The 23,712-nt window shown below is 38.6% G+C and overlaps 1 protein-coding gene across 2 annotated transcripts in view; it reads right to left on the reverse strand.

Moving 5' to 3' along the window:
* Positions 1 to 23,712, reverse strand: part of cpne5b (copine Vb) — a 113,666-nt gene that overhangs the window by 21,508 nt on the left and 68,446 nt on the right. For both annotated transcript variants that reach the window (XM_058373402.1, XM_058373401.1), the window contains 6 exons: positions 18,456 to 18,559; positions 18,080 to 18,184; positions 12,914 to 12,955; positions 12,710 to 12,785; positions 9,916 to 9,969; positions 7,282 to 7,343 (listed from right to left, as the gene is read on the reverse strand). In XM_058373402.1, coding sequence (XP_058229385.1) covers positions 7,282 to 7,343; positions 9,916 to 9,969; positions 12,710 to 12,785; positions 12,914 to 12,955; positions 18,080 to 18,184; positions 18,456 to 18,559 — 443 coding nt within the window. The remainder of the gene's footprint in view (positions 1 to 7,281; positions 7,344 to 9,915; positions 9,970 to 12,709; positions 12,786 to 12,913; positions 12,956 to 18,079; positions 18,185 to 18,455; positions 18,560 to 23,712) is intronic.

A 23,712-nucleotide genomic window follows, 5' to 3' on the forward strand; every position in this document is an offset into this window, starting at 1 on the left:
AGCTAGGTGTGCTAGGCTTGCCCCGAGACGTCTTGCTTGTGCCACTTCACCTATGGCCACTCTTCAGCCATCTAGGCATGTGCCCCTTCGTCTATGGCCACCTTGCCTGATTTGGCTCTATTTATATCTTTGAGTCCTGTATGGGAGTTGAACCACTGAACACTCACTCCAAAGCCAACGTTCCTCCATGTGAGCTACAGAAACTCATGTTGACATGCTGCTTTAAAGACCTTTTCACCTTCATCTAATTAAGCCTGACTTGAACATAAAGAAAGCAAAGCCAGTTAGATTTAAACCAGGGACCTCCTGCACCAGAATCCATAACACTAACCATTACATCACTGCAGGATTGTTTGAGGTACTGTTGCTTATGGGACATTTGTCTTAATTAACATCTCAAAGCAATTCTAAGATAAAGCAAAAAAGAAACTGCTTATACAGACTCAAACCAGGGACCATGTGTAACAGAGTCCTCAGCACTAACCATTACACCATTGCAGGATAGGTGGTGATGCTTTTGCTTATAGGACTTATGTCTTAATAAACAGCTCAACATACTTTTAAGAAAAAGGACAAAGGCTAGATGGGAAGGCTTGCACCAAGGCTTTGTTACACAAAAGTCCATAGCACTACCCATTACACCAATGCAGAATAGGTGCCACTTAATATATGGCTCAACATGCTCCGATTTAAATCACTTTAATTAACCCTGACTTAAAGCTATATTTACAAAAAAAGAAAGCTAAAACAAATCAAGGAAGGAGAGATTTCACATACTGAAGCCAAAGGCACTAACCACTACACCACAGGGCACACTGCTGCTTAACAGACTTAATGTGATCCTGAGCTAAAGCAAAGCAATATTGACTTAAACCAGGACCCTCACACCAGAGTCCATGGCACTAACCATTAAAACCACTGCAGGATACGGAGTGCAGCTTCTTTTTAAGGAACTTTTGTCTTAATTAACAGCTCAGACCTGTTCAAAAAATCCTGATGGAAAGCAAAAGCAGTGACACACAGCCTTGAACCAGGAACCCCACCAAAGAGAACATACAGCACTTGCCACTGCACCACTGAAGGTCTAGGTGTGCTGGTGTTGCACTTAGAAATTTTGTCTTAATAAACGTCTCAAAGCACCTTTTAGCTAAACAAATGAAAAAAACCCCACAGGGGCACAGACTCAAACCAGGAACCTTACACATGAGTGTCTATAGAGGTAACTACTACACCAGTGTGATTGTTGCTCTTTGTGGGACTGTTGTCTTCCTGAACATCTCATCGTTCTTCAGAGCTAAAACAAAATTGATGACGCAAAACCAGGGATCTCAGGCACAAGAATCCATAGCACTGACCAGTACACCACAAGGAGTGTTACTGTAGCTGCTGGGTCTTCTGTCTTCATAAACAGCTCAAAGCGATCAAATCAAGGATCTCACACAATTGTTCCAAAGGCACTAACAACTACACCACTATAGGATAAGTGGCACAGTTGCTGTGCATAAGACATGAAACAGGGACCTTAGTTGCTCCTTAACCACTACCTCAAAGCAATCCTGATGTAAAGGAAAGGCTGTGGCACACAGTCTCAAACCAGGCCCCTAACACACCAGAGGCTATGTCACTAACCATTACACCATTGGTGGAGATGCTGCAAGGCAGTGAACTTTTCGTCTTAATAATTGTCTCAAAGTGATCCTGCACTAGAGCGAAGATACACACACTCAAACTGGGGATGTGAAACACTAACCACTACACAGCTTAAACCAATCCTCAGCTAAACCAAAAAGCAAACCAGCACTGACTTATGCCTGGAACCTTGAGCATGAAAGACCATAGCACTAACAACTACACCACAGTGGGTCCTGCTGTTTATGGGACACTTAATAAATAGCTCAATGTGCTCCTGAGCTAAAGCAAAAGTAAGGACTCACAGATCTAAGCTAAAGACATTAACCTCTACACCACTGCAAGCCAGAAGGGACAGTTGGCTATTGACTTGTGTCTTAATAAAACACTCAAAGAAAGCTATGGAAATGTTTAAGGGAAGAGGAGCTGGTCGGGGTTTTGGTGCTCATCATATCTATGTAGATTCTCGGAGATTACCACTAACCAACAAACACCAAATCAATGACAGAGCTGTTGGAGTAGATTTCCACTAACTCCCTTTGACTAAAGGATCTAAATCTACATGCAGTTTTCTGTAAATTTGAGATGGTTGTTAAAAGACCAGTCCCATCTGCCCTTCTCATGGCTGATGTTTAAACCCAACACAAATCAGAGCTAAATAAAATGTTCTGGGAATCCTCTGACGATGGAAGGGGAGGTGTTGACGTGTTGTTAATCACAACACTGATTGAATGCATGTAACATGACTCATGACCTAAACCAACTTCAACACGTCATATAACTGTGGTTCTGTCCTAAACAAGCAGCCATCTTTAAATCTCATCATATTAATAACACACAATCATTCTCTCTCTCTCTCTCTCTCTCTCTCTCTCTCTCTCTCTCTGTGTGTGTACAATTCAAGTGGAGAAACTTAGGGCTCATTTGCCTTGTGAGTGTTTTTATGTCTGTTTATTTCACTTCCCTGTCCACTTAACAGCGTGACAGTGACGCTAATCCAGAGCCCTGTCAGTCCCTTCTTCACTTCCTTAATTACTATTTAATTCCTCTTCCCCAATCCCCGACAACCCCCCCCCACACACACTTCTCTGCTCTACCACTATACAAGCCAACTCATAATTGATTTCTATTAGCAGATGTTGCTCAATAGCCTGCTTACTCATTCCTATTACACACACACACACACACACACAAAAACTCAGACACATCCACAAGCCTGGACTACAGATTAAAGTTAAATGTATTGTGAGTGACGAAGCCTATCGTGTTTGTAGATATTTCAAGTTTGATATCAAACTGAATAGGAATTATTATGGGTTTGGAATCCACTGTTCATAAAAATTTCTGTATGGAACAGTTTATTCAATCAGTAAATGCTTTAGAAAAGGAACATGTTTAAGTTAGATAAATGTCCTTTAGCACAGGGTGTTTGTAGTAAACACAGACCAGCATTTATGTATTATTCTGAATACACAAAAGGATTGAACATAAATATAACCCCCACAAAAACCATAAACCATTACCAGTAACACATTTTTTCCATTGCTTTACTATACATTGTCATGAACTTTTCAAATGAACACTAATTCAATGCACTGATTTTCCATCTGTACATGGAAAACGGTATAGAGACAGTAAGCATGTAACAACACTACGCTGATGGACAGTGCATTTCTACAGACTGCACACCAATTAAATACCATCTCAGAGAGATAGAGACATCACTGTTGCCTCTTCCTATCATTCCCTGTGATCAATAATACAGTAATTTCTTGGACAGACTAACAGCGCTTCTGTGTTTTTGTTTATAATTACCACCGGAAGAAATGTTTGACCATGAAGCTACCATGAAGCTTGTATTAGCATCTCCTTGGCGAATACAAAAAAAAAAGCACACTCCTCATTTGAGTTTATTCTTAAGGCTTATGGCTTGCACTACATCACTAATCACTAATATTTACAGTAGACTAGATGACTAAAGTTCTGTGGACACCTGACCACCACCACCTCATGTGCTCCCCTGTTACTGTTGTGCTAACTAGCGGTCAACCGACATGGGTTTTTAATGGCCGATGCCGATATCTGGAAAACATTCTGGCCATCCGGGTGATATGAGGCAGATATAATACAAATTAAATTACAGTAAATGAGCCTAAACCAACATTTATTGTGTGTAATATTTACGTAATATTCTCTGAAGAATTTCAGAAATATTCACTTGAGAAATTTGTACAAATACTGTAGCTTCTCTGTCTGTCTGTTAAAACCATCTACAAAAAAACAAAATACTGGAAAAAGAAACTTTGCACTATAAGTACTCTCACAGAGGATTTGTTTTATGTCCAGCCATCTAGCAGTATTAAAAAAGAAAATACAATTTCGGTATAATTCGATTTTCTAAACAACATAAATAATTAGTTGTGGCTTTAATCCAGTAGCAGGGTATAGATAATGTTTGTAATTAATTTAATGAACAAATCTGACCAGTAGTCATTAATTAAAGGCAAAAATATTATGTGTAATTCCAAGTATTTTATCTACAATACATTGGGGCTCATAATGCCACACATGAAAAGGTCACTTCACATGATATTACATATATACAGTGCACTAGGAATTGCAACTTACCATCTCACATTATTTCAGATACAATGTACTGGTTTCATCCAGCTTTCACCTGAGCCATCTTTCATTCAGAGACACACAGGCTTGTGAGCCCACAGGAAAACAGCGTCTTGTTTATAAGTTACCGAGGATGACATAATGCACATGCCTATAAAAGAACCAGTTGCTGGATTTTACTGATTGTTTGTGAGGGAAAATGTTTTCAGTTTTGATTGAATTGGTTTACTGTAGTTATGCATCCCTGCAGTAGCGCACCATATGTTTGTTGTTCAGTAATGCTGGGCTCAGATCTGACATCTCATGATACCGTTTAAATAAGACTGTTGCCTGCCGGAGTGATGATATGTGTAGCATTACATAAAGTTACGTTAAGAAGGACATTTTACTCTGTCAGTCCCTCGCTTTATGTCTGAGTGGACGGGTTTTAGCTCGAATAAGGAAGAAAGCACTTATGTGTTTATACACCGATCAGGCATAACATTATGAGCAGTGAGAGGTGAAGTGAATAAGACTGATGATCTCCTCATCATGGCACCTGTTAGTGGGTGGGATATATTAGGCAGCAGGTGAACTTTTTGTCCTCAAAGTCGATGTGTTAGAAGCAGGAAAAATGGACAAGCGTAAGGATTTGAGCGAGTTTGACAAGGGCCAAACTGTGATGGCTAGACCACTGGATCAGAGCATCTCCAAAACTGCAGCTCTTATGGGGTGTTCCCGGTCTGCAGTGGAACCGGTGACAGGGTCATGGGCGGTCAAGGCTCATTAATGCACATGGGGAGTGAAGGCTGGCCCATGTGTTCCGATCCAAAAGACGAGCTACTGTTGCTCAAATTGCTGAAGAAGTTAATGCTGGTTCTGATAGAAAGGTGTCAGAATACACAGTGCATGACAGGTCAGGGCTGTTTTGGCAGCAAAAAGGGGACCAACACCAATATTAGGCAGGTGGTCATAATGTTATGCCTGATCACTGTATGGCGTAGAAAATCTGATTTGTCGCATACAAGGTATGAATGGGAAGATTTATCGAGCAATGCCAATAATTAAAAAATCTCAGATATCCACTAATCATAACCTCCTGCCTTCTCTTTTCTTTTTCGCACAGGTCACTCAAGTCCAAACTGTGTCTTCATGGATCTTGCTTTGTGCTTTAACTTTGTGAGATAACTAAGAGAAATACAAAATTTCTACATTTAATCTGAATGTCAGCAACAAAGAAAAATGAATGAAGGAAAACTCTTAAATGACAAAACAATCAGTGCAACAGGGAAAATTTATGGGGTATTTTATGGAAGGAAATTGTCCACATTGATATAATAGAGCCTCATCAATTAGGTCAATGTCTTTCTCAAATAAATGAGAAGCAGCAATAGAGTTTTCTCACCTGACAGACTTCTAAGGGAAAAGGCTTGAAGGTTATTTGGCTGAACTGAAAATGTTGCTGATTATATGAAGTAGACAGATTAGTATACATATAAAAAATATCGGACATGGCTTCTTCAAAAACTCTTGTCTAATTTTTTACTTTATCTGTCTCCACTAGACATTCTTGAAAATTTACATTCCTTGTGCAGAACCATCAAAAGCAGACTTTTCAAGGATGCTGTCTAGTTGATTGAAGGTGACCTCTCTTTCACTCTTTCTAGAATATCAGATTGAACAAGCACTTAAAAGCACTGGGGCCATTTTGAAAAACATATCTGCCATGCATTATCCAGGCTGAGTGGTTCCCTCAGAAAAATATTGGCAAAATAAATCTCCGTCTGGGAGGGAGGAGGCGTACGCTGCTCACTCACGCTGCTTTGCGCCCATTCTTTCAGAGGCATGACAGCATGGAACGCCCCATCTAACCGGTGAAAATTTAAAAGACGAGCCAATAAGACATTGCTTATCCAGGCACTGCTTTTTTTGTTGTTGTTGTTGTTGTTCAGGAAAAAATAGATCTGGTCTTCCTGTTTTGACAAGTGACGGAAGGATAAGTAGCCAGATGTTTATGTCTTGAATTAAAACTGCATAGTGAATTGTCCCTCAGCACTGAAGTGATTTTTGAATAATGCAAATGTCTAATTACAAAGTAGTAAGTGACTGGAAGGTTGCGGTTCCAGGACTTAAGCAAAACCATGACCAAAACCAGTGCCGCATTAAGAGATGAGAAATTGTGCATGTATGAATGAGATGAGAAATGATATATGTGTTCGGATCTCAGATGTAGCTGTGGCAGACAAAGTTACGCCACAGTTAGGGCAGTTATGTCACTGATACACACGATTCTCACCTTTTCTTTCACGTTATCAGCTTGAGCTCCACGCCCTGACATTGTGACGTAGCCACAATATTTAACACTAGAAATTATGTGTTCATCTGAATGCACAAAAAACCTAATGGGCATGTTGTCTTCCCTAATGGAGAACTCATGGCTTGATTATTTCTTAATTGGACTATACAATAAAAAGTGCAAATAAAAATAGTCTATAACCTGTGCTGTATTGTTATTTTACTGTTAGTGCATGACATTAAAAAAAAAAGGTAAATAACGGGATGCGCTGGATCAAGTGGCTGCTGAATAATGAATGTGGGAGCCATATTATTACGGTGCTCAATTTGCTAAAAGTGGCAACGATATATTGGCAATAAGTACTGTTATTAGTTGTTGATCTCAATTCTAGCCATCTTCTCATACGTCTATCATCATATTAGTCCTTTTTATTTTTCATTATGATTGTTTTCCGGTTTAAAGGCAAGTAAATGTATTTAAAGGCAGTAGTCTTAGACACCTCTGAACAGGTGAACGATGCACCCAGAAAACGCACTTAATCATGTGCGTAACCCGTCTCTGAATATGAGTCACTTTCCTCACATGCATACTGAGAAAAACTTAACTCGGTCTCACTTTCACATCGGCGTTTGAATAAAAATAAATACAAACCTATGCTATTTCTAGGTATTAAAACACAGGGTGGCAACATAACACAGAATGATTCAGAGTGTCAATAAACACCCCACAGCTGCTGGCTTCTTATCTCTACTCACCCTCCTTTGATGTAATCTAGAAAAGTGAATTCAGACTCCACGGAAAAAGACAGCAGCGTCACCTGTGTGAGCAAATTGCAACATAAAACATTTGTGTTCAGGAGAATGACAGGAACCAGGCAAGAAAACAGATATAACAAATATGACAATTTCTGTTGTGTGCAGTTAAGCGATTATCTATTGTGGGTAAAGGGAATTGTGTGTTTGTTTGTTAAAAATGCTGACAGAATTCATAATATGGACATACATAATAGGGATGCATAATCTCACTCAGGATGTTAAAGTGAATAAAGAAAATTCTAATCTGGTAAAAACCAAAACAGGGACATTGGGATCAGTGTTGTGTTTATCAATCTCACAGGGTTTTCACATAGTTTTCTCCAACTACTGAAATTATTCATTTACACCACTCTAACTGACCAAACTTTAATCGCCCTACACTATATTTTTGTAAAATAGATTAAAACTGTTGTCCACAGTTACATAACGAATCATAAGTCGTCACCTACTGTAAAATTTGGACGGTCTGATTCGGAATACTAGCTATTTCGTCAGTATATAATATACAGGATTGAACTGAAATGCACAAAAATATGCATAAAGTGTTTATATAACTGTCATGGACTGTAGCAGTTGATTTTCTCACCCATTTTTTGAGCCATGTTTTTTTTTGTTCCCAAAAACCAACCATTATCAAAGCCATATTTATTAATGCCGTCTTATAGCCTCTTATACTGAATTCGATTTAATCTAAACCTTTAAGAAAATACACCAATCAGGCATAACATTATGAGAACTAAAGTGAATAAGACTGATGAATGGCACCTGTTAGTGGGTGGGATATATTAGGCAGCAAGTGAACATTTTGTCCTCAAAGTCGATGTGTTAGAAGCAGGAAAAATGGGCAAGAGTAAGGATTTGAGCGAGTTTGACGAAGGGCCAAATTGTGATGGCTAGATGACTGGATCAGAGCATCTCCAAAACTGAAGCTCTTGTGGGGTGTTCCCGGTCTGCAGTGGTCAGTATCTATCAAAAGTGGTCCAAGGAAGGAACAGTGGTGAACCGGTGACAGGGTCATGGGTGGCCAAGACTCACTGGTGCACATGGAGAGCACAACAGAGGAGCTCAAATTGCTGAAGAAGTTAATGCTGGTTCTGATAGAAAGGTGTCAGAATACACAGTGCATGATGGGTCAGGGCTGTTTTGGCAGCAAAAGGGGGACCAACACATTATTAGGCAGGTGGTCATAATGTTATGCCTGATCAGTGTATATAGCACTACAATAATAATATAGCACTATAAAATTTTGTTTAGTAAACTAATGTGTTTTGTTGGGGCAAAATTCCATCCATACTTCAATAAACAACTGAAATAGTATTTTACATATTTAAGTAGTCAATCAAATGAAATCTGAGCTGAAATTTCCCTCACTGTAGCTGCTATATTGGAACTGATTACAGAGAACAGCTTGTTTTATGGTTTTCCACAGAATTAAATGGAACTAAAATTGGTTAAAATGTACAACATCTGTCCATCCATCAATCCATCCATCCATCCATCCATCCATTTACTGTACTGTTATTGTAGCTAGGGTCATGGGGAGTCACATATCAGGGGACACCCTGAAGGAGGTGCCAATCCATCACAGGGCACAATCACACACACACACACACACAAACACACAAACACATTATCACATTATAGAGAATGTAGAGATGCCAATCAGCCTACAGCGCATGCTGCAGTGCATGAAGCACCTGGAGGAAACCCCTGGAGGCTGGAATCAAACCCCAAAACCCAGAGGTAAACACAATAAACACTAAACCACTGCGCCTCTAACTAAATAAATAATGTAAAGGTTGGCAAATTGCTAAAGGGAATAAAAAAAACACTTAGTGACTTGTTATAGGAAAATAATCAACTTTGTGGGAACACGACCTGGTCATGTTTTATTCCTTCCTTCCCAACAATCCACAGTCCAACAATCCATTGTTCCTGTGAACTCTTGTTTCCTTTTTAATTCTTTATTGGAATCGTTTCTGTAATGCAATAGTGGATTATGTTCTCATATCAAAAACCGCCTGCTATATTGCTTTTGTGTGTCCATGGACAAGACAGTGAGTGATGAGTTCGAGCAAAGCGGCTGAAGTTAGGTAATGACGCCAGGATGAGTTTGTGATGCAGAAGACAGGAAATGAGGCGTCTGTGGTGCAGTCATCAGTCAGCGTAACGGATTCATGTCACATTAACTCTTCTAAGATACAAATCCCCGCATTTGTGTCCACTTTCCGAATCATCCCCCCTACCTCCCTCCTCAATTCAGAGGTTATTCATCACCTCTAACCTTTACCTATCTGTTTAACATGGTGAACAGCAAACAGATTTAAACACTACATTTTCTAAGGACGTGTCAAAGGGTTACATTGTTCTTATGCAGCCGCGAAAATCACGCAACCGTTCTTTATTTTTACTCATTTAATTAGTGGGGGTGTGAAACGAGATAGCGATTAATGTGAAAAGCGTGTGTTCTTGCAGGCAGAGGACGTGTGGCTTTGTTTTGTTTTCATATAAATGAACGAAAGAAACCATCACACTGTGTGTGTGTGTGTGTGTGTGTTCCAAAGTTTAACTCACCGTGCCAGAATTGACGTATTTCTTCTTTTTCATCTTCTTCTTCGGATTCACCACCTACAAACCAGGATGGAGAAACCGTTCAGGAGCCAAGTCTAAATACATTCACACATATCAGATTGGGTGGAAAACATCCAAGCCACATATAAAAGAAATTTTGTTATTCAGTGTAAAATTTCCCAGAAAAGAAATATATTGTTAAATTCCACTAGCATCTTCTGATAAACACATTGCTATGTGTTTCCTGAATTCTGGCTTATGGGTCTGACAAACAGAGCATGGAAGTATAATATTCAACTGAGGAAGAGTCAGAGGTCGAATTAATGAGATATGTCTAAAATAATGACATCTTGAAATAACAAATTAGTCAAAAGACTTTCACACCCACGACTTCCAGCTCGGGGCTTCCATATGAAATGTAGAAAAGGTAGCTAGGCTGTAAACCCGGATGTTTCCCCAAGGTTCAGGTAAATGTGGTGTCACATGGAATTATTCAGTCACAAGATAGCAGAATTACAGTGCGACAATGAATAATCTCTGTGCAATTTTCTTTCTCTATCTCTCCCCACTTTAGCCACTTTGTTTTCCTATCTCAGTGTCCTATCTCTATTTCACATGCAGGATCCCATAATGAAAGGAGCTCAGGGAAGCAGCGCAAACAGCGTTTGACTCCATGCTTTGTGATGGTGGGAGAGATAGTTAGGGCAATGGTGGCCAGGTCATCCATATTATTGACAATTTAGCAAGATGGATGTGGCAGAGGCTGGTGTCTGTAAATGCACAAAGAGCAATAGAGGTAAAATGCTGATATCCACACAAAGCGAAAAAGCAAAGTGGGTCTGGCCACCCGCTAGCTTTTCACATCCAGGATCCAAGAAGAAAATATCACTAATGCACAGTGTTGCTTTAAACGCTAAAAGAATCGATGAGTAAAATGGCCTCTTTTATGCTTAAATCAAGGTTAGGTCTGTCAATGGAAAAGTTGAACTTTCTACCACTGACTTAATTACTTGTAATGTTATTTGTCGTGCAAAAAGTGGCTAAGCAGTCAAGCTATACACACAAATACACCCCTAAACCCCCTAATAAAGTCATTTCATGGTGATATAAATAATGAGATCAAGAAAAATCATGTCAGAACTTTTTCCATTGGTACCTTTTCACCTTTCATATTTAAACATCAAATTATATATATATACATATATATATATATACACACATATATATATTTTTTTTCAGGTTATTGTTATTATTATTTCTTTCATTGTGAATTTACAAGATATAAAAATTAGATGAAAAACAATCAGAAACATTTAAGGGAAAAATATAAAAAATAAAAAAAAAGTTGGGTTGCATATGTGTGCACACTTTTATTATTGAGGGTTTCACTGTGAAACTAAATCCTGTGTCTGTAGGATTTTCTTCACGTCTTCTTGCTTTTCATCGAACCGCCAAGAGACGTACTGCAACGTAAAGGAGCTGCAGGAATATCTGACAAGCACTGATTGCTCTCTGAGTGTAACAACAATCTTTCATATTCTTTACATGCCGGGGCTGTGGGGTAGGGTAGCTAGCAGTTTCTAACATTTCCAAGCTCAACTAAATCACCCCAGACCATGTGGCAAAATGTATTAAGGTCCGATGAGAAAGGTGTAATAATTCCAACAGGCATGTTCGGTGCAGAAAAGGAACACCATACCCATGGTGCAACATGCTTTAAGGCTGAAACTAGGGCTTTTATCAAGATGCAGGGAATCATGAATAGCTCCAAATACCAGTCAATTTCAGTGCAAAACCTTCAGGTGTCTGCTAGTAATCTGAAGATGAAAAGGAAATGCACCTTTCAGCATGTCAGTAACCCAAAAGCAAACATCCAAATCAACAAAGAGGCAACTTAACCAAAAGAAGATCTACGTTTTTGAATAGCCTAGCCAAAGCCCAGGCCTGAATCTAAATAAAAACCTTTGAGGTGACCTGAAGTGCTCTGAACGCAGGAAATGCTCTTGCACTTTAATGGATCTAGAATGTTTGTGCAAGATAGAGTGTGAAAATATTGCTAAGTCAAGATGTGCCATGCTAGACTCTTATAAAATGGTTAGAAAATGTTTTTTCATTTTTCCTTTTTTCCTAAAAATGTTGCCGATTGTTTTCATTTTTGATTGTAATTCCATATTGAGTGTCTGACATGATTTATTCATTCATTTTTTCACATCACCGAAACCTGCTTTGTGTGTAGACTTTTTATATCCACGGAAAACATTATTTTAAATGAAATCTGTTTCGAGGTTTTATAGCTAATAGCTCACCCCAGATTAGCAATTGTATAGCATCAGCTAATGGTATACAAACTGGTTGCATTGCACTCAGCATTCCTTAAGGCAGTGGATAATCTGACATAAATGCAGGAAGCAAAATCCTCACCAAGGATTTTAATCCTATAATAATAGGATAATAATTCTCAATCCTGGAGATCTCACCTGCAGGAATGCTAATGAACCGTTTCCTGGTGTCACCCAGATGAAAGGAACGACAAAGTGAAGATACACAAGAATGTTCTTGAGCTATCTTAAGCTGATATGAATGCAATCCTTTTAAAATACTGTCTTTTTTTTTACACTCAGCCTTTCTTCTGCATCGTCATCTCTGCCATTGTTGCCTCTGCCTTTCTCATTAGGGATCTGAATTTACATCCGGATTTCATAAAGCTGCTTTGAGAATTTCTGTTGTGAAAATTAGTATACAAATAAAATCGAACTGAATTCATAACTATTCATGAGGCATTTGTAAAGGAGCTCACCTCGTACACATTGAACTGGCTCTGACCTCGGGCTAGCTCTCGGTAGCTGGTGGTGAACTCACCAATAAAATCGTGACTAGAAGGGTAAAAAAAAATAAACACAGGATTCAAAATCCATAATCCATAAAATAGGAGACGATCCAATGGCACGCAAGATATCGAGCTGTTTCTACACAGAAATGAAGAAATGAACTGGTGACTAACCTTCCATCTCGATCCCAGTCATACACCTCGACCTTAATCGTTCTGAAAGATAAAACAAGGATGAAAATTACACAAGAAATAATAATATTTAAAGTTTTAAATGATAATAAATGACGTGTGCTTTGCATATCCTGCAATTTAATCTGTAGTCCTAGGTAGAATTGTCAGGTGGCAGATGCAGGTTAAGTTTCTTCATTCTTTAAAGACAAACCAATCCAAAATGATAAGCAGAGTCGAACGGAGAAAAGTACGAACAGAGATACAAGAGAAACATGGTCATAACCATAAACACAATAGCACTGCATCAAAAAGGCTTAATGTAGACTGGTATGTGATACTTCAAAATAATCTGTTGGAAGTTGAGTCCTTATATGTCATATATAGCCATATTTGTCGCTCTTTGTTACGAAATGTGAAAGCAATGGTGTTTCCAACATTTGTGGGTGCAGGGAGTATCAGGGAGGATTCTTTTATCTTTTGGATTATCTGTTATCTTTTGGCAACATAACATTTTATGACAGAATAATAATAATAATAATAATAATAATAATAATAATAATAATAATAATAATAATAATAATAATGAATCCAAACAAACTCAATCAGGCTCCATATCCTTTGTGCTTAAACCCGTAAAATATTTGCAGGCAGGAAGATTTCTGATGTAAATGAGGCTATTCAGCTAAAACAACACATTTCAGCCTTGGCTGGTCATTGTGCTTAGTCATTCATTTTACTTTAACAATCAAAACACTTGTTAGGGAATGTCATCGTCAGCACCGACTTTAATTGGCTTGTTGCATCGCAGTGCCTCAATTAAGTCATCAGTCATATTCACATCAAAAGACAAGGCTATAAGAAGTCAGGGTCTTGCATCCCTCAGCAGATGTTTCTGCTCTGCAGCTCACACTGACAAGATTGTGGTTGAAAATGTGGCCACCTGCAAATATTAATGAGGGTAAAACGCACGTTCCCTTAAATAAGCTCATTAGTGCAAGCAAGACTCATACACCGTTTAAGAAAGCATCATTTGCATTATGTTACATTTCAGGCCTTTCTGGTCACAGTTGATACATAAAACACTCGCACGTCATTAAGATTGTTTATCCAAAACATTGCTAATTGTTGGCTTCTTCTTTTTTTTTTTAAAGGCAAAGTTGCTATGGCTACTAAAAAAAGAGCTTCGGTAAAAAGTTTCGCATACACTCTTCACAAGTGCAAAAGAGCATTCTTAGCGCAATCCACTTGGCATGCTTCTCTAGTGTCTTCAAAATATTGTTGCTGAGTTAGCTTAATGAGAGTTGTTACATTTCTTGCGAACTCTGAACCGTCATTGGCTGGAATCAAAAGCAAACAAAATTGTCTTCCACCTACAGATGCTCTTGGAGGATTCATGATTTATTATTATTTTTTTTTTTAACTCTTCTACTTTCCAACTTTCCACACTACTTTTATGCCAGGAACTGTCAAAACTTTTTCCCAACCCTAACAGCGGCACATCACAAAATTGCAAATAGAGCAAGAAACAAGAAACACCACACAACAACTGTGAAGAAGAAAGCAGCCCCCCCACACACACACTCCCCCCACATGCAGATGCGTAGGTGGCCACGTCCTCCGTCGTCGTGTTATCTTCAAAGGCATTGAGTCAGCACCTTTTCAAAGCCTCAGTCACCTGAACGCCTTGTTCCCTGACACCAACAGGGAACTGTTGTCAAGACAATCCCCAAGGCAGCTGTCAGTCAACAGTCCCAGCAGATGAACAGAAATAGACAATGTTCTCAACCCATCTATCTCACATGCAACAGAGAAATAGAGGGAGAGGGAAAAATGAACGAAGAGTGGGTAAATGCGATGGAGGTGTGCCAGAACATTAACTATCAAGACGTTAACCGAAAACGGAAGCTTTGGACAACTGCAGGCATTATTACTGAAATAATATTTGCGAGCTGCAAAGGTTTCAACCACACACTTGTTCGATTGATAATTGTTAAAAATAGGATAATTGTTAAATGGATGATAAAAATAAACCAAAAAAAAAAAACAAATACGTCCACAGTTCAGGGGGGGAAAAAACAATATTTTAACACAGATATTTTAACTTAATGAAGACATAACTAAAACATCATGAAGACACAGATGATAGGTGACGGATGATGCATTTAATCCTATTAGACTAGAAATAGCAGGTGTTGTTGCGCCTCTACGATGGTCTGATGATAGCCATGGGACTGTAATTTTTTTTAATGTTAGTATGTTAGTAAAAAGGGGCTCCACTTACTCCCCCGTGGTGCTATTTATTTATTTTTTCTTCTTGGAACCGAGTGTGCTCTTTTCCTGTTTTTGATGGCTTAGCTATCTCTATTTCTAGAAGAAAAAAAAAAAAGAAGTAAAATACATGCTGTCCTTGCCAACACTGCACTTACTACTGACAACAGAGACCTGAGTGTCGTGAGTGGATGATGGAGCTCTGCTTGGTGAAGTGTGATAAAGAAAGGATATGTGGATGGATTTTGCTAAACATATCTCATCAGATTTTGGGTCATCGGGGCGAGATTTGACTCTGTCTGGTACTTACCCATGCTATGGATTTTCACCAGAGGAATATTCTGACAATATTTTACTAGTTCTGTTTCCTACCTACATTCACTCAAAATGGCATTTAATCTCTTCTTTGGATTTAAATAATAATAACAATAATATACACTATATTGCCAAAGGTTTTGGGACACCCCTCCAAATCATTGAACTCAGGTGTTGTTTTTCAGGGGTTGGGCTCAGCCCCTTAGTTCCAGTGAAATGAACTTTTAATGCTTCAGCATACCAAGACATTTTGGACAATTTCATGCTCCCAACTTTGTGGGAACAGTTTGGGGATGACCCCTTCCTGTTCCAACATGACTGCACACCAGTGCACAAAGCAAGGTCCATAAAGACATGGATGAGTGAGTTTGGTGTGGAGGAACCAAAACTTTTGCCAATATAGTGTAAATAAGGGTGAATAAAAAGGGTGATTTTTTTTATCACCTTCCCCAAAAGCACAGACACACACACACCTTCCAGGTGTCCTGGCACACTACTGCAGTGCAAATTTATTAAAGCTTTAGTTTCTGACACCAACACTAAGCTTCAACATCTGTCCTGCTGATTTCCACGGGCTTTTTGGTTTGCACTTCTCCATCTCACAACCTCTCTATGAAAACATTCTCTGTGCTAAACAATTTTTTCAACACGAGTCTAATGGACTATCAATTATATATATATAAAGATAGCAAATTACCCCAAATCATAAAATTTCATCTCAAAACTGTTCCTGGCTACAGGCTACTTGGCCAAATGAGTCCTGAATTTCCAAAAGACGTGTCAGGCTTCTTCAGCAGTAGTTACCAATCTGAGGTGTGGTGAAATACAAAACAATTCTGAACTCCCCAGATTCCCTTGTTTAATGTTTAGAATGGTGTGATAGATTCAAGCTCAGTAGTTTTTGCTCAAGCATACAAAAAAAAAAACTAAAGGTGTGAGATACAAGAAACAGGAGGTGAGAACAATACAACAGTGGAGCATTAACAAAAAAAAAACAAAAAACAAACTTTTCACACTTCTGCACTAAGGCTGATCAAGCAACAGAGAATGTGTTTCTTAACATGTCAGCGGCAACAGTATACGACTCACAGCTTCGAAATGATAATAATATACAAGCAACAGCACTGAGAGTTTAGTGCAACTAGGTACCACGTGTTACATGTGCCCAGTGCTCCTGATGGGGCCGACAAATCACGATGATGCAGAGAAGCAGCAGTAATGTCTGTCGTGACAAGGACCACCCACTGGAAACATTTGTCACAACCAAGTTGTCGCTTTGAGATTAGAAAGAGATACACCACCACTCTTCACCTCCAGAGTGATGACTTCATGGAGCATTTCAACCAGATCCAAGCTCACTTCCCAATACCAATCAGACTGGAACTGATAGATAGATAGATAGATAGATAGATAGATAGATAGATAGATAGATAGATAGATAGATAGATAGATAGATAGATAGATAGATAGATAGATAGATAGATAGATGGCATATGGTCAAGTGCTATGCGGTCACCTAGACATTAGCCATAATATTTCTTATTGTAATATCTCAATAATCCATAACTAATATGAATCTATATTTTTACTCATGTAAATATTTTCTTTTTCTATTCTATCTACAGATAATTTTGCTACTTTTAGATTTGTGCCAATATAATAAGCTCAATATAATGAACTGGTTTACTGTTACCTTATAATTGGAAATACTCAATACATGTAACTATATTCAAGATTTGCTAATAATTATATCATTATATCATTTATTCCAGTGATGCCAAGCAGAAACACTTCAGTCTGGGAACACGCTCTGAGAAGATTAAATTATGCCTTGCCTTGTCACTGCGGTGGTCCTCAAACATTTTGTTACCTTAATATGTATCTTTCACTTGGAAATGTGAATATTGTGCACAAAAGATTGAAAGCGTAAACGTTAGGTAAACCATTGAAGGTAAACTCCATGTACCTTTCAAAGGGAAAGATGCATATTAAAGGTAATGAGGTTAAACCGATGCCAGGGATTCACTGGTATATCATATGGGGTATATTCTTGTTACTCTCTGTATGTTCTCTTCCTGTCCAAGTTCCCCTGTGTGTGCTGCTGGAGTGTTGTTGAAGCTTGCCTTGCCTCAGTATAGTTGAGTCAGTTGCCTAATGGACTGTTTCAGCGTTTAATTCATCTCTCACCCACAGCAATGCTAGAATATGCTTGAAACAGGAGTCACAAACTATAGCTCCTTTTGGCAAGAGCAAATAAATTTGGCAAGATATGTACTGATAGATCATTAGTTTTAATTGCATTTTTAATTCAGTACAATGTAGGTAGTGTATACACCAAATTGCTCCCATGTCAAACCAGTCTAAAGTCTGTAAACCTGCCGAAGCTTTCTTGCACAGCTGAACCAAAAGAAACCCAGTTGCATGGAAAAGCACCCATCTGGCATCAATGCCTCTGATGCCACAGCTGCTGATGAACAGCTCTCCAGAGATTAAAGGCCATACACATGAAAGCTGTACAGATTATTCAAGACTAGCTGGGGCTTCACCTCGAGCAAGTACCTCCATGTGGTACGGGAATCTTACCGGTCATAATCCCCATTGCAGAGTGCTCTCACTGGGATGGTAAAAGACTGCCAAACTGGATTGAGGGTGTTCTTCACCACCTCCGTCTTATGGCAGATGGTGAACCTTTGACAGAGAGAAGGAAGGTGACAAGCCAGTAGAGGCGTTTTATTACTGAGAAATAAACCACAACACATAGCAGGGCATCGGCCAGCTGCTGCATTTATCTACAGAAGTGAAGTCCACATCTAACAAGCCATATGGGAACAAATTAGTGTCTAATGATTAGTGAAGATGTTCATGAGTGTACCAGAAAGTTTCATGTTGCTAAATTGATGCCAGTATCATATTATCATATGTATATTATTATATATTTTAAATACAAGAGCAAACTCACGTTCCATCCTCGTTACTTCTGTAGAACACCATAAAGGGGTCCGACTTCCCAAAGAAGTCCTTCTTGTCCAGCTTATTGGCACAAAACTGCATGGTTGCACTATCCTGCCAAAAGAAAAAAATGCATCTAAGGTGATGTTTATATGCATATTCTTCGTATGTATATATATATATATATATATATATAAAAACCTGCATTGTGTTCTTTGCATTTTAATTGACTGCAACACAGCAGAAAAATGAAGCTATAGCCCTTTTTCATAATCCCACCAGGAGAAAGGAAGCCTCATTACAGTGAATCTGGTGCTTTCTCTGACATTTCACACACTGAAGGAGTATAATGAAGTCTGTAAACAGACTTCGCACTAAAGCATGCCCTGTCTATATGTTTGTAGAGATGAGAAGTTGTGTTAGAGATGTTTTGTTCCCATGTAACATTATTCAGGGCAGAATAATGGTTTTGGACACTAATCAAATTTCTTCCCCACTTCTGCATCATTTATTTTACCTAAATAATACCAACAAAAATTGCTTACTACTAAATGAAAATGAATAACACAAAGACATGTAATTTATGCCAAGACAATTTGCAGGTTCAGCACTTTTAACAATAGACATTGTCACAAAGCACCTTTGCAGGAGATATAGGACCCTAATGAGCAAGTCTGAGAGGACAGTGACAAGGAAAATCTCCAAAAGATGACATGAGGAAAAAGAACCAGACGCAAAAGGGAACCCATTCTCTTCGGGGTGACACCAGATCATGGGATTATAAAGCCTTTCTCTTCTCTCAGCTGTATACTATAATGTCAAACAGTGCTGAGTTCACTGAAAGAATGTCCAGGATGTCCATCATACTGTTGTTTATAGCAGCAGTTCTTAGTTACAAGAGTCTTGACTATAAGATGTTGATGCAGTTTCACAAATGTTCCTTCATTTACTCAACTAGCAAAATTGGACAAACAATATTAGCCTATTAATAGAGAACATTCACCAGCAATCCCTATTATATATATGTATATGTATGTATATATATATATATATATATATATATATATATATATATATATATATATATATATATATACCGATATATACCGATCAGGCATAACATTATGAGCAGTGAGAGGTGAATTGAATAACACTGATGATCTCCTCATCATGGAGGAGTGGTTAGTGGGTGGTATATATTAGGCAGCAAGTGAATATTTTGTCCTCAAAGTTGATGTGTTAGAAGCAGGAAAAATGGACAAGTGTAAGTATTTGAGCGAGTTTAACAAGGACCAAATTGTGATGGTCAGGCAACTGCATCTCCAAAACTGCAGCTCTTGTGGGGTGTTCCTGGCCTGCAGTGGTCAGTATCTATCAAAACTGGTCTAATGAAGAAACAGTGGTGAACCCATTGATGCACGTGGGGAGCGAAGGCTGGTCCATGCGTTTGTCCGATCCAACAGACGAGCTACTGTTGCTCAAATTGCTGAAGAAGTTAATGCTGGTTCTGATAGAAAGGTGTCAGAATACACAGTGCATGATGGGTCAGGGCTGTTTTGGCAGCAAAATATTAGGCAGGTGGTCATAATGTTATGCCTGATCGGTGTATATATGTTTGTGTATGTATACTGTATGTATATATAGTTATAAAGGTATATTTTCCTTTATTCGTCTTTATCACAACTCAACAGCAATTAGTAAATTAATCAGCCTTCACGCTGATTTTGAAAATAAAAGTGTCACTGCAGTGCAAATTAACATGTGGAGATAGACATACTGTTAATCATGCCAGAGAGCACGACATATTTCTGAATGTAATTTGCACTTGTATGGTTTGAAAATACGCAGGCAGTTTCTTCATCTGGGAAGATTCCTGTTGCTCCTGCCAACAGTTTCCTGTTTTTCTAGAAAACACTGTTCACTGGCTCATTTATGCTCCTGCTTTTTCTTCCCCAGAATACATCATCCTCAAGGACATAAGACTGAAAACATTTCTTGATGACTACCATCGCCAGTCAACAGAAGAGAGAAAAACACAGACAAAACCACACTGTTCCCTATTTAAAGTATAAGGGACAAATTGATTCCCGGGAAAAAATTTTGTGGGATGTGAGAAATCATATTCCAACAATGATTTTTTTTCCCTTCTTGCTTGCTGAGTGTTCCTGGAAAGACAGAAGCAAAAAAACATTTCATCTGTCTGATATAACCGTGACCTACCAGCTTTCCAGAACGATCTTTCTCTTAATGTTTTCTACTAAAAATTAACAATTGTACAGTGTTTTTTCAGTGTCTGGGTTTCAAGGGCATTATTTATTTGAAACAATACAGTATTTCTATGCCCTGACTGTCAGTTAGAACATTTCCAGGCAAAGACATCAAGAGTATGAGAAATCATCAAGAGATTTATCAGGAATATTACAATAAAATAATAAAATATATATATATATATATATATATATATATAGTAGTTCTTGATAACTGTTCTAGACATTGATATCTATTTTTATTTCATGCTTATCTCAGTAAATAGTTATTAAAAGGATGCCTATAATGGGTTATTACAGATGCTCATAATCATTGTGTTAATAAAGCAAGGATTCTGTATTAAAAAGTGTCTCAAAATTATGCACCAGTGGTAGACGAGTTTCTCTCAGTGAGCACCTGAGGAGATTCTCTGAGTGTGTGGAAACATCTCCATACACATAAGACAAACTCTCCCAAGCACACCCCTGTCATAAAAAAAGCCTTGAATCACCAGCAAGCTAGTGCCTGCTCCCTTCTCAATGAAAACAGGACGTTCCAACTTCAACATTTTGTAGACTGATAACCCACGTTTGAAAGGAGCTCCGGCAAAGCTAGGGAAATTATAACAGCATCTACACTTCAACTGGCAAGCATAATAATGTTTGCCACATATACACAGGAGAATTAAGTGAATAAATCATGTGTTTAGTGTTAAGTACTTTTCTGTGTTCATCAGGAGACCAAGAGCTGTTATATGTGCAAGGATGCTAGACGTGTCCCGAATAGGCAGTGGAGGCTCTGGCTGGTTAATTGAAGGATTGGGATTCAAGCCCCAGCACCACCAAGCTGCCACCGTTAGGCCCCTGAGCAAGGCCCTTACCCCTCACTGATCCAGGGGTGCTGTATCCTGTGCTCTGACCACAACTTCCAAAGTTGGGATAAGCGAAGAAAGAATTTCACTGTGCAGTAATGTACAGGCATAACATTATGACCAGGTGATGTGTTGACCTCGAAGTTCCCCAGATCTCAATCTAATTGAGCATCTGTGGAAAGTCTGATCCGTGGAGGTCCTTACAGGACCTCAAGGATCTGCTGCTAGCATCTTGGCGCCAGATACCACAGCACACCTTCAGGGATCCAGTGGAGTCCGTGCCTCGACAGATCAGGGCTGTGTCGGTAGCAAAAGGGGGACCAACACAATATTAGGCAGGTGGTCATAATGTTATGGCTGATCGGTGTATGTGTGACAAATAAAGGCTACTTCTTTTTCTAAATTGTACTGGCCATCAGGGGAGACAAGGACATTTACATACATTAAAAAAAACTCATATATCATACTAGAGAGTGATCAGAAAGTAACTGTCCATAAAAATCAAGCCTTAAAAATCTTCTGTTGAATTAAGGAAATAAAACTAATCATCGCATCTGCTGACATGAACCCAGTTCTGTGCTTCCATTGCTTCAACTAAACCTGATAAGCTTAGCATATGAACATCAAATGTAGAATTGGACTGCCATCCTTCTACAGAACAAGAGCTTGTTTTGACCAGTGCAATTAAACGATAATCACCGAGATGTCACAAAGAACAAAACAAAAGAAATTTTTAAAAAAAATACAGCCATAATCCTGAACTAAATATCAATAGATGAAAATCACATTCCATAATATTTTTTAAAATGAAATAATATCTCTAATGTTAGATAAGCCTTTAATAAATACCCCAGTATTGTTTTAAATAAAATATATATATATATATATATATTCAAGATTGAATAAGTAATTTCTTTTTCATGTAGCAACAGTTATCCTGTATACAACCTCTAATGTCACCTTGTGTCTTCTGCTTTACATTATAAAAGATTTATGCAGCACTCATAAATGTATAATGAAGGTCCAAGGAAGGCAACCTTTGACTAAAGAGTTAAACATTTTTTTTTTCTTCAAAGTTTGGCACAGGTTTAGTCAGAATCACAGATAAAGGTACTGAAACCACAGCAGAAGAAAGAGCTGAGAAGCGTGTTGAAACGAATAGTGATTTACTGACACAATCAGACTCAAGGCTATTGCACTGTACCATAGTGTATGCTGCGGTGTGCTGTACATGTTTTCATTCCTGTACTTGAACATTTATCAGCTTTATGACGCTCACTTCAGTGCACAGTGGGCAAACTGGCTAACTTTCTTAGGTTATCACAAGTAAGTGGTCTTCGGGGAAGGCCAGAGTAAAGCCTGCCACAGATCTGACACAGTAAACAACTTTTGCATTCAGTAAATCTCTACAACTATCCTTTTTTTTTTTTTTTTGTTTCCTCTGAATAAACCATCATATCTAGGTTGCTCCCTCAAAGCCATTAAGAAAACCTGTTTTCTCAAAGCCTCACTGTAGGTGTGTTTTCAGAAAGGTACAACAAATTATACAGTAGCTCTTATGAGGAGAGCATATTGTGCACACTGCATGCTCTAAGTGCAGAGGAGATTACTGGGACAGGAACTGGCACATCTAATCAAACATCCTTAGAATACCAGGTCTGTTATCTGGGCTACAGTTAGTCAACATGGTGTTACTGTTGCCTGGGTTGCTTGCAGACTGCAAATGACATGCTCGTAGTTTTTAATAGTGCATACTCGGTGTATTTTTATCATGAAATACAGGCAAGCTTTGTTGGCCAGAGTGCCCCGATGACAAGCTTTTAAAATTAACAAAGCGCAAACAGAGATTATTATGAAGGAGCATAATGCAGTGCCACTATCTGTATCTGTACTACTTTTAGTGCTCCATGTATTCATATCTGTATTTGTGCTTAAGTGGGCGTGGCCTGAACTGGAAAGGTTTCAGGTTTCTAATGTAAACCACTGGAACCATGTCCAGGCAGTTACTTAGGCTGAATGAATGAAAGAATGCTATATGTATTATGCATTGACTCGCATTTATGATTAACTCAAATGGCCTTTCTTTGTCCAGTAGGTTTCATATTTGACCGCTGTCTAAAACAAGAATAGTGCCACCTATTCGTATCAA

Source organism: Hemibagrus wyckioides, linkage group LG21 (assembly GCF_019097595.1).
Source record: "Hemibagrus wyckioides isolate EC202008001 linkage group LG21, SWU_Hwy_1.0, whole genome shotgun sequence".
Taxonomy (NCBI): Eukaryota; Metazoa; Chordata; class Actinopteri; order Siluriformes; family Bagridae; genus Hemibagrus; species Hemibagrus wyckioides.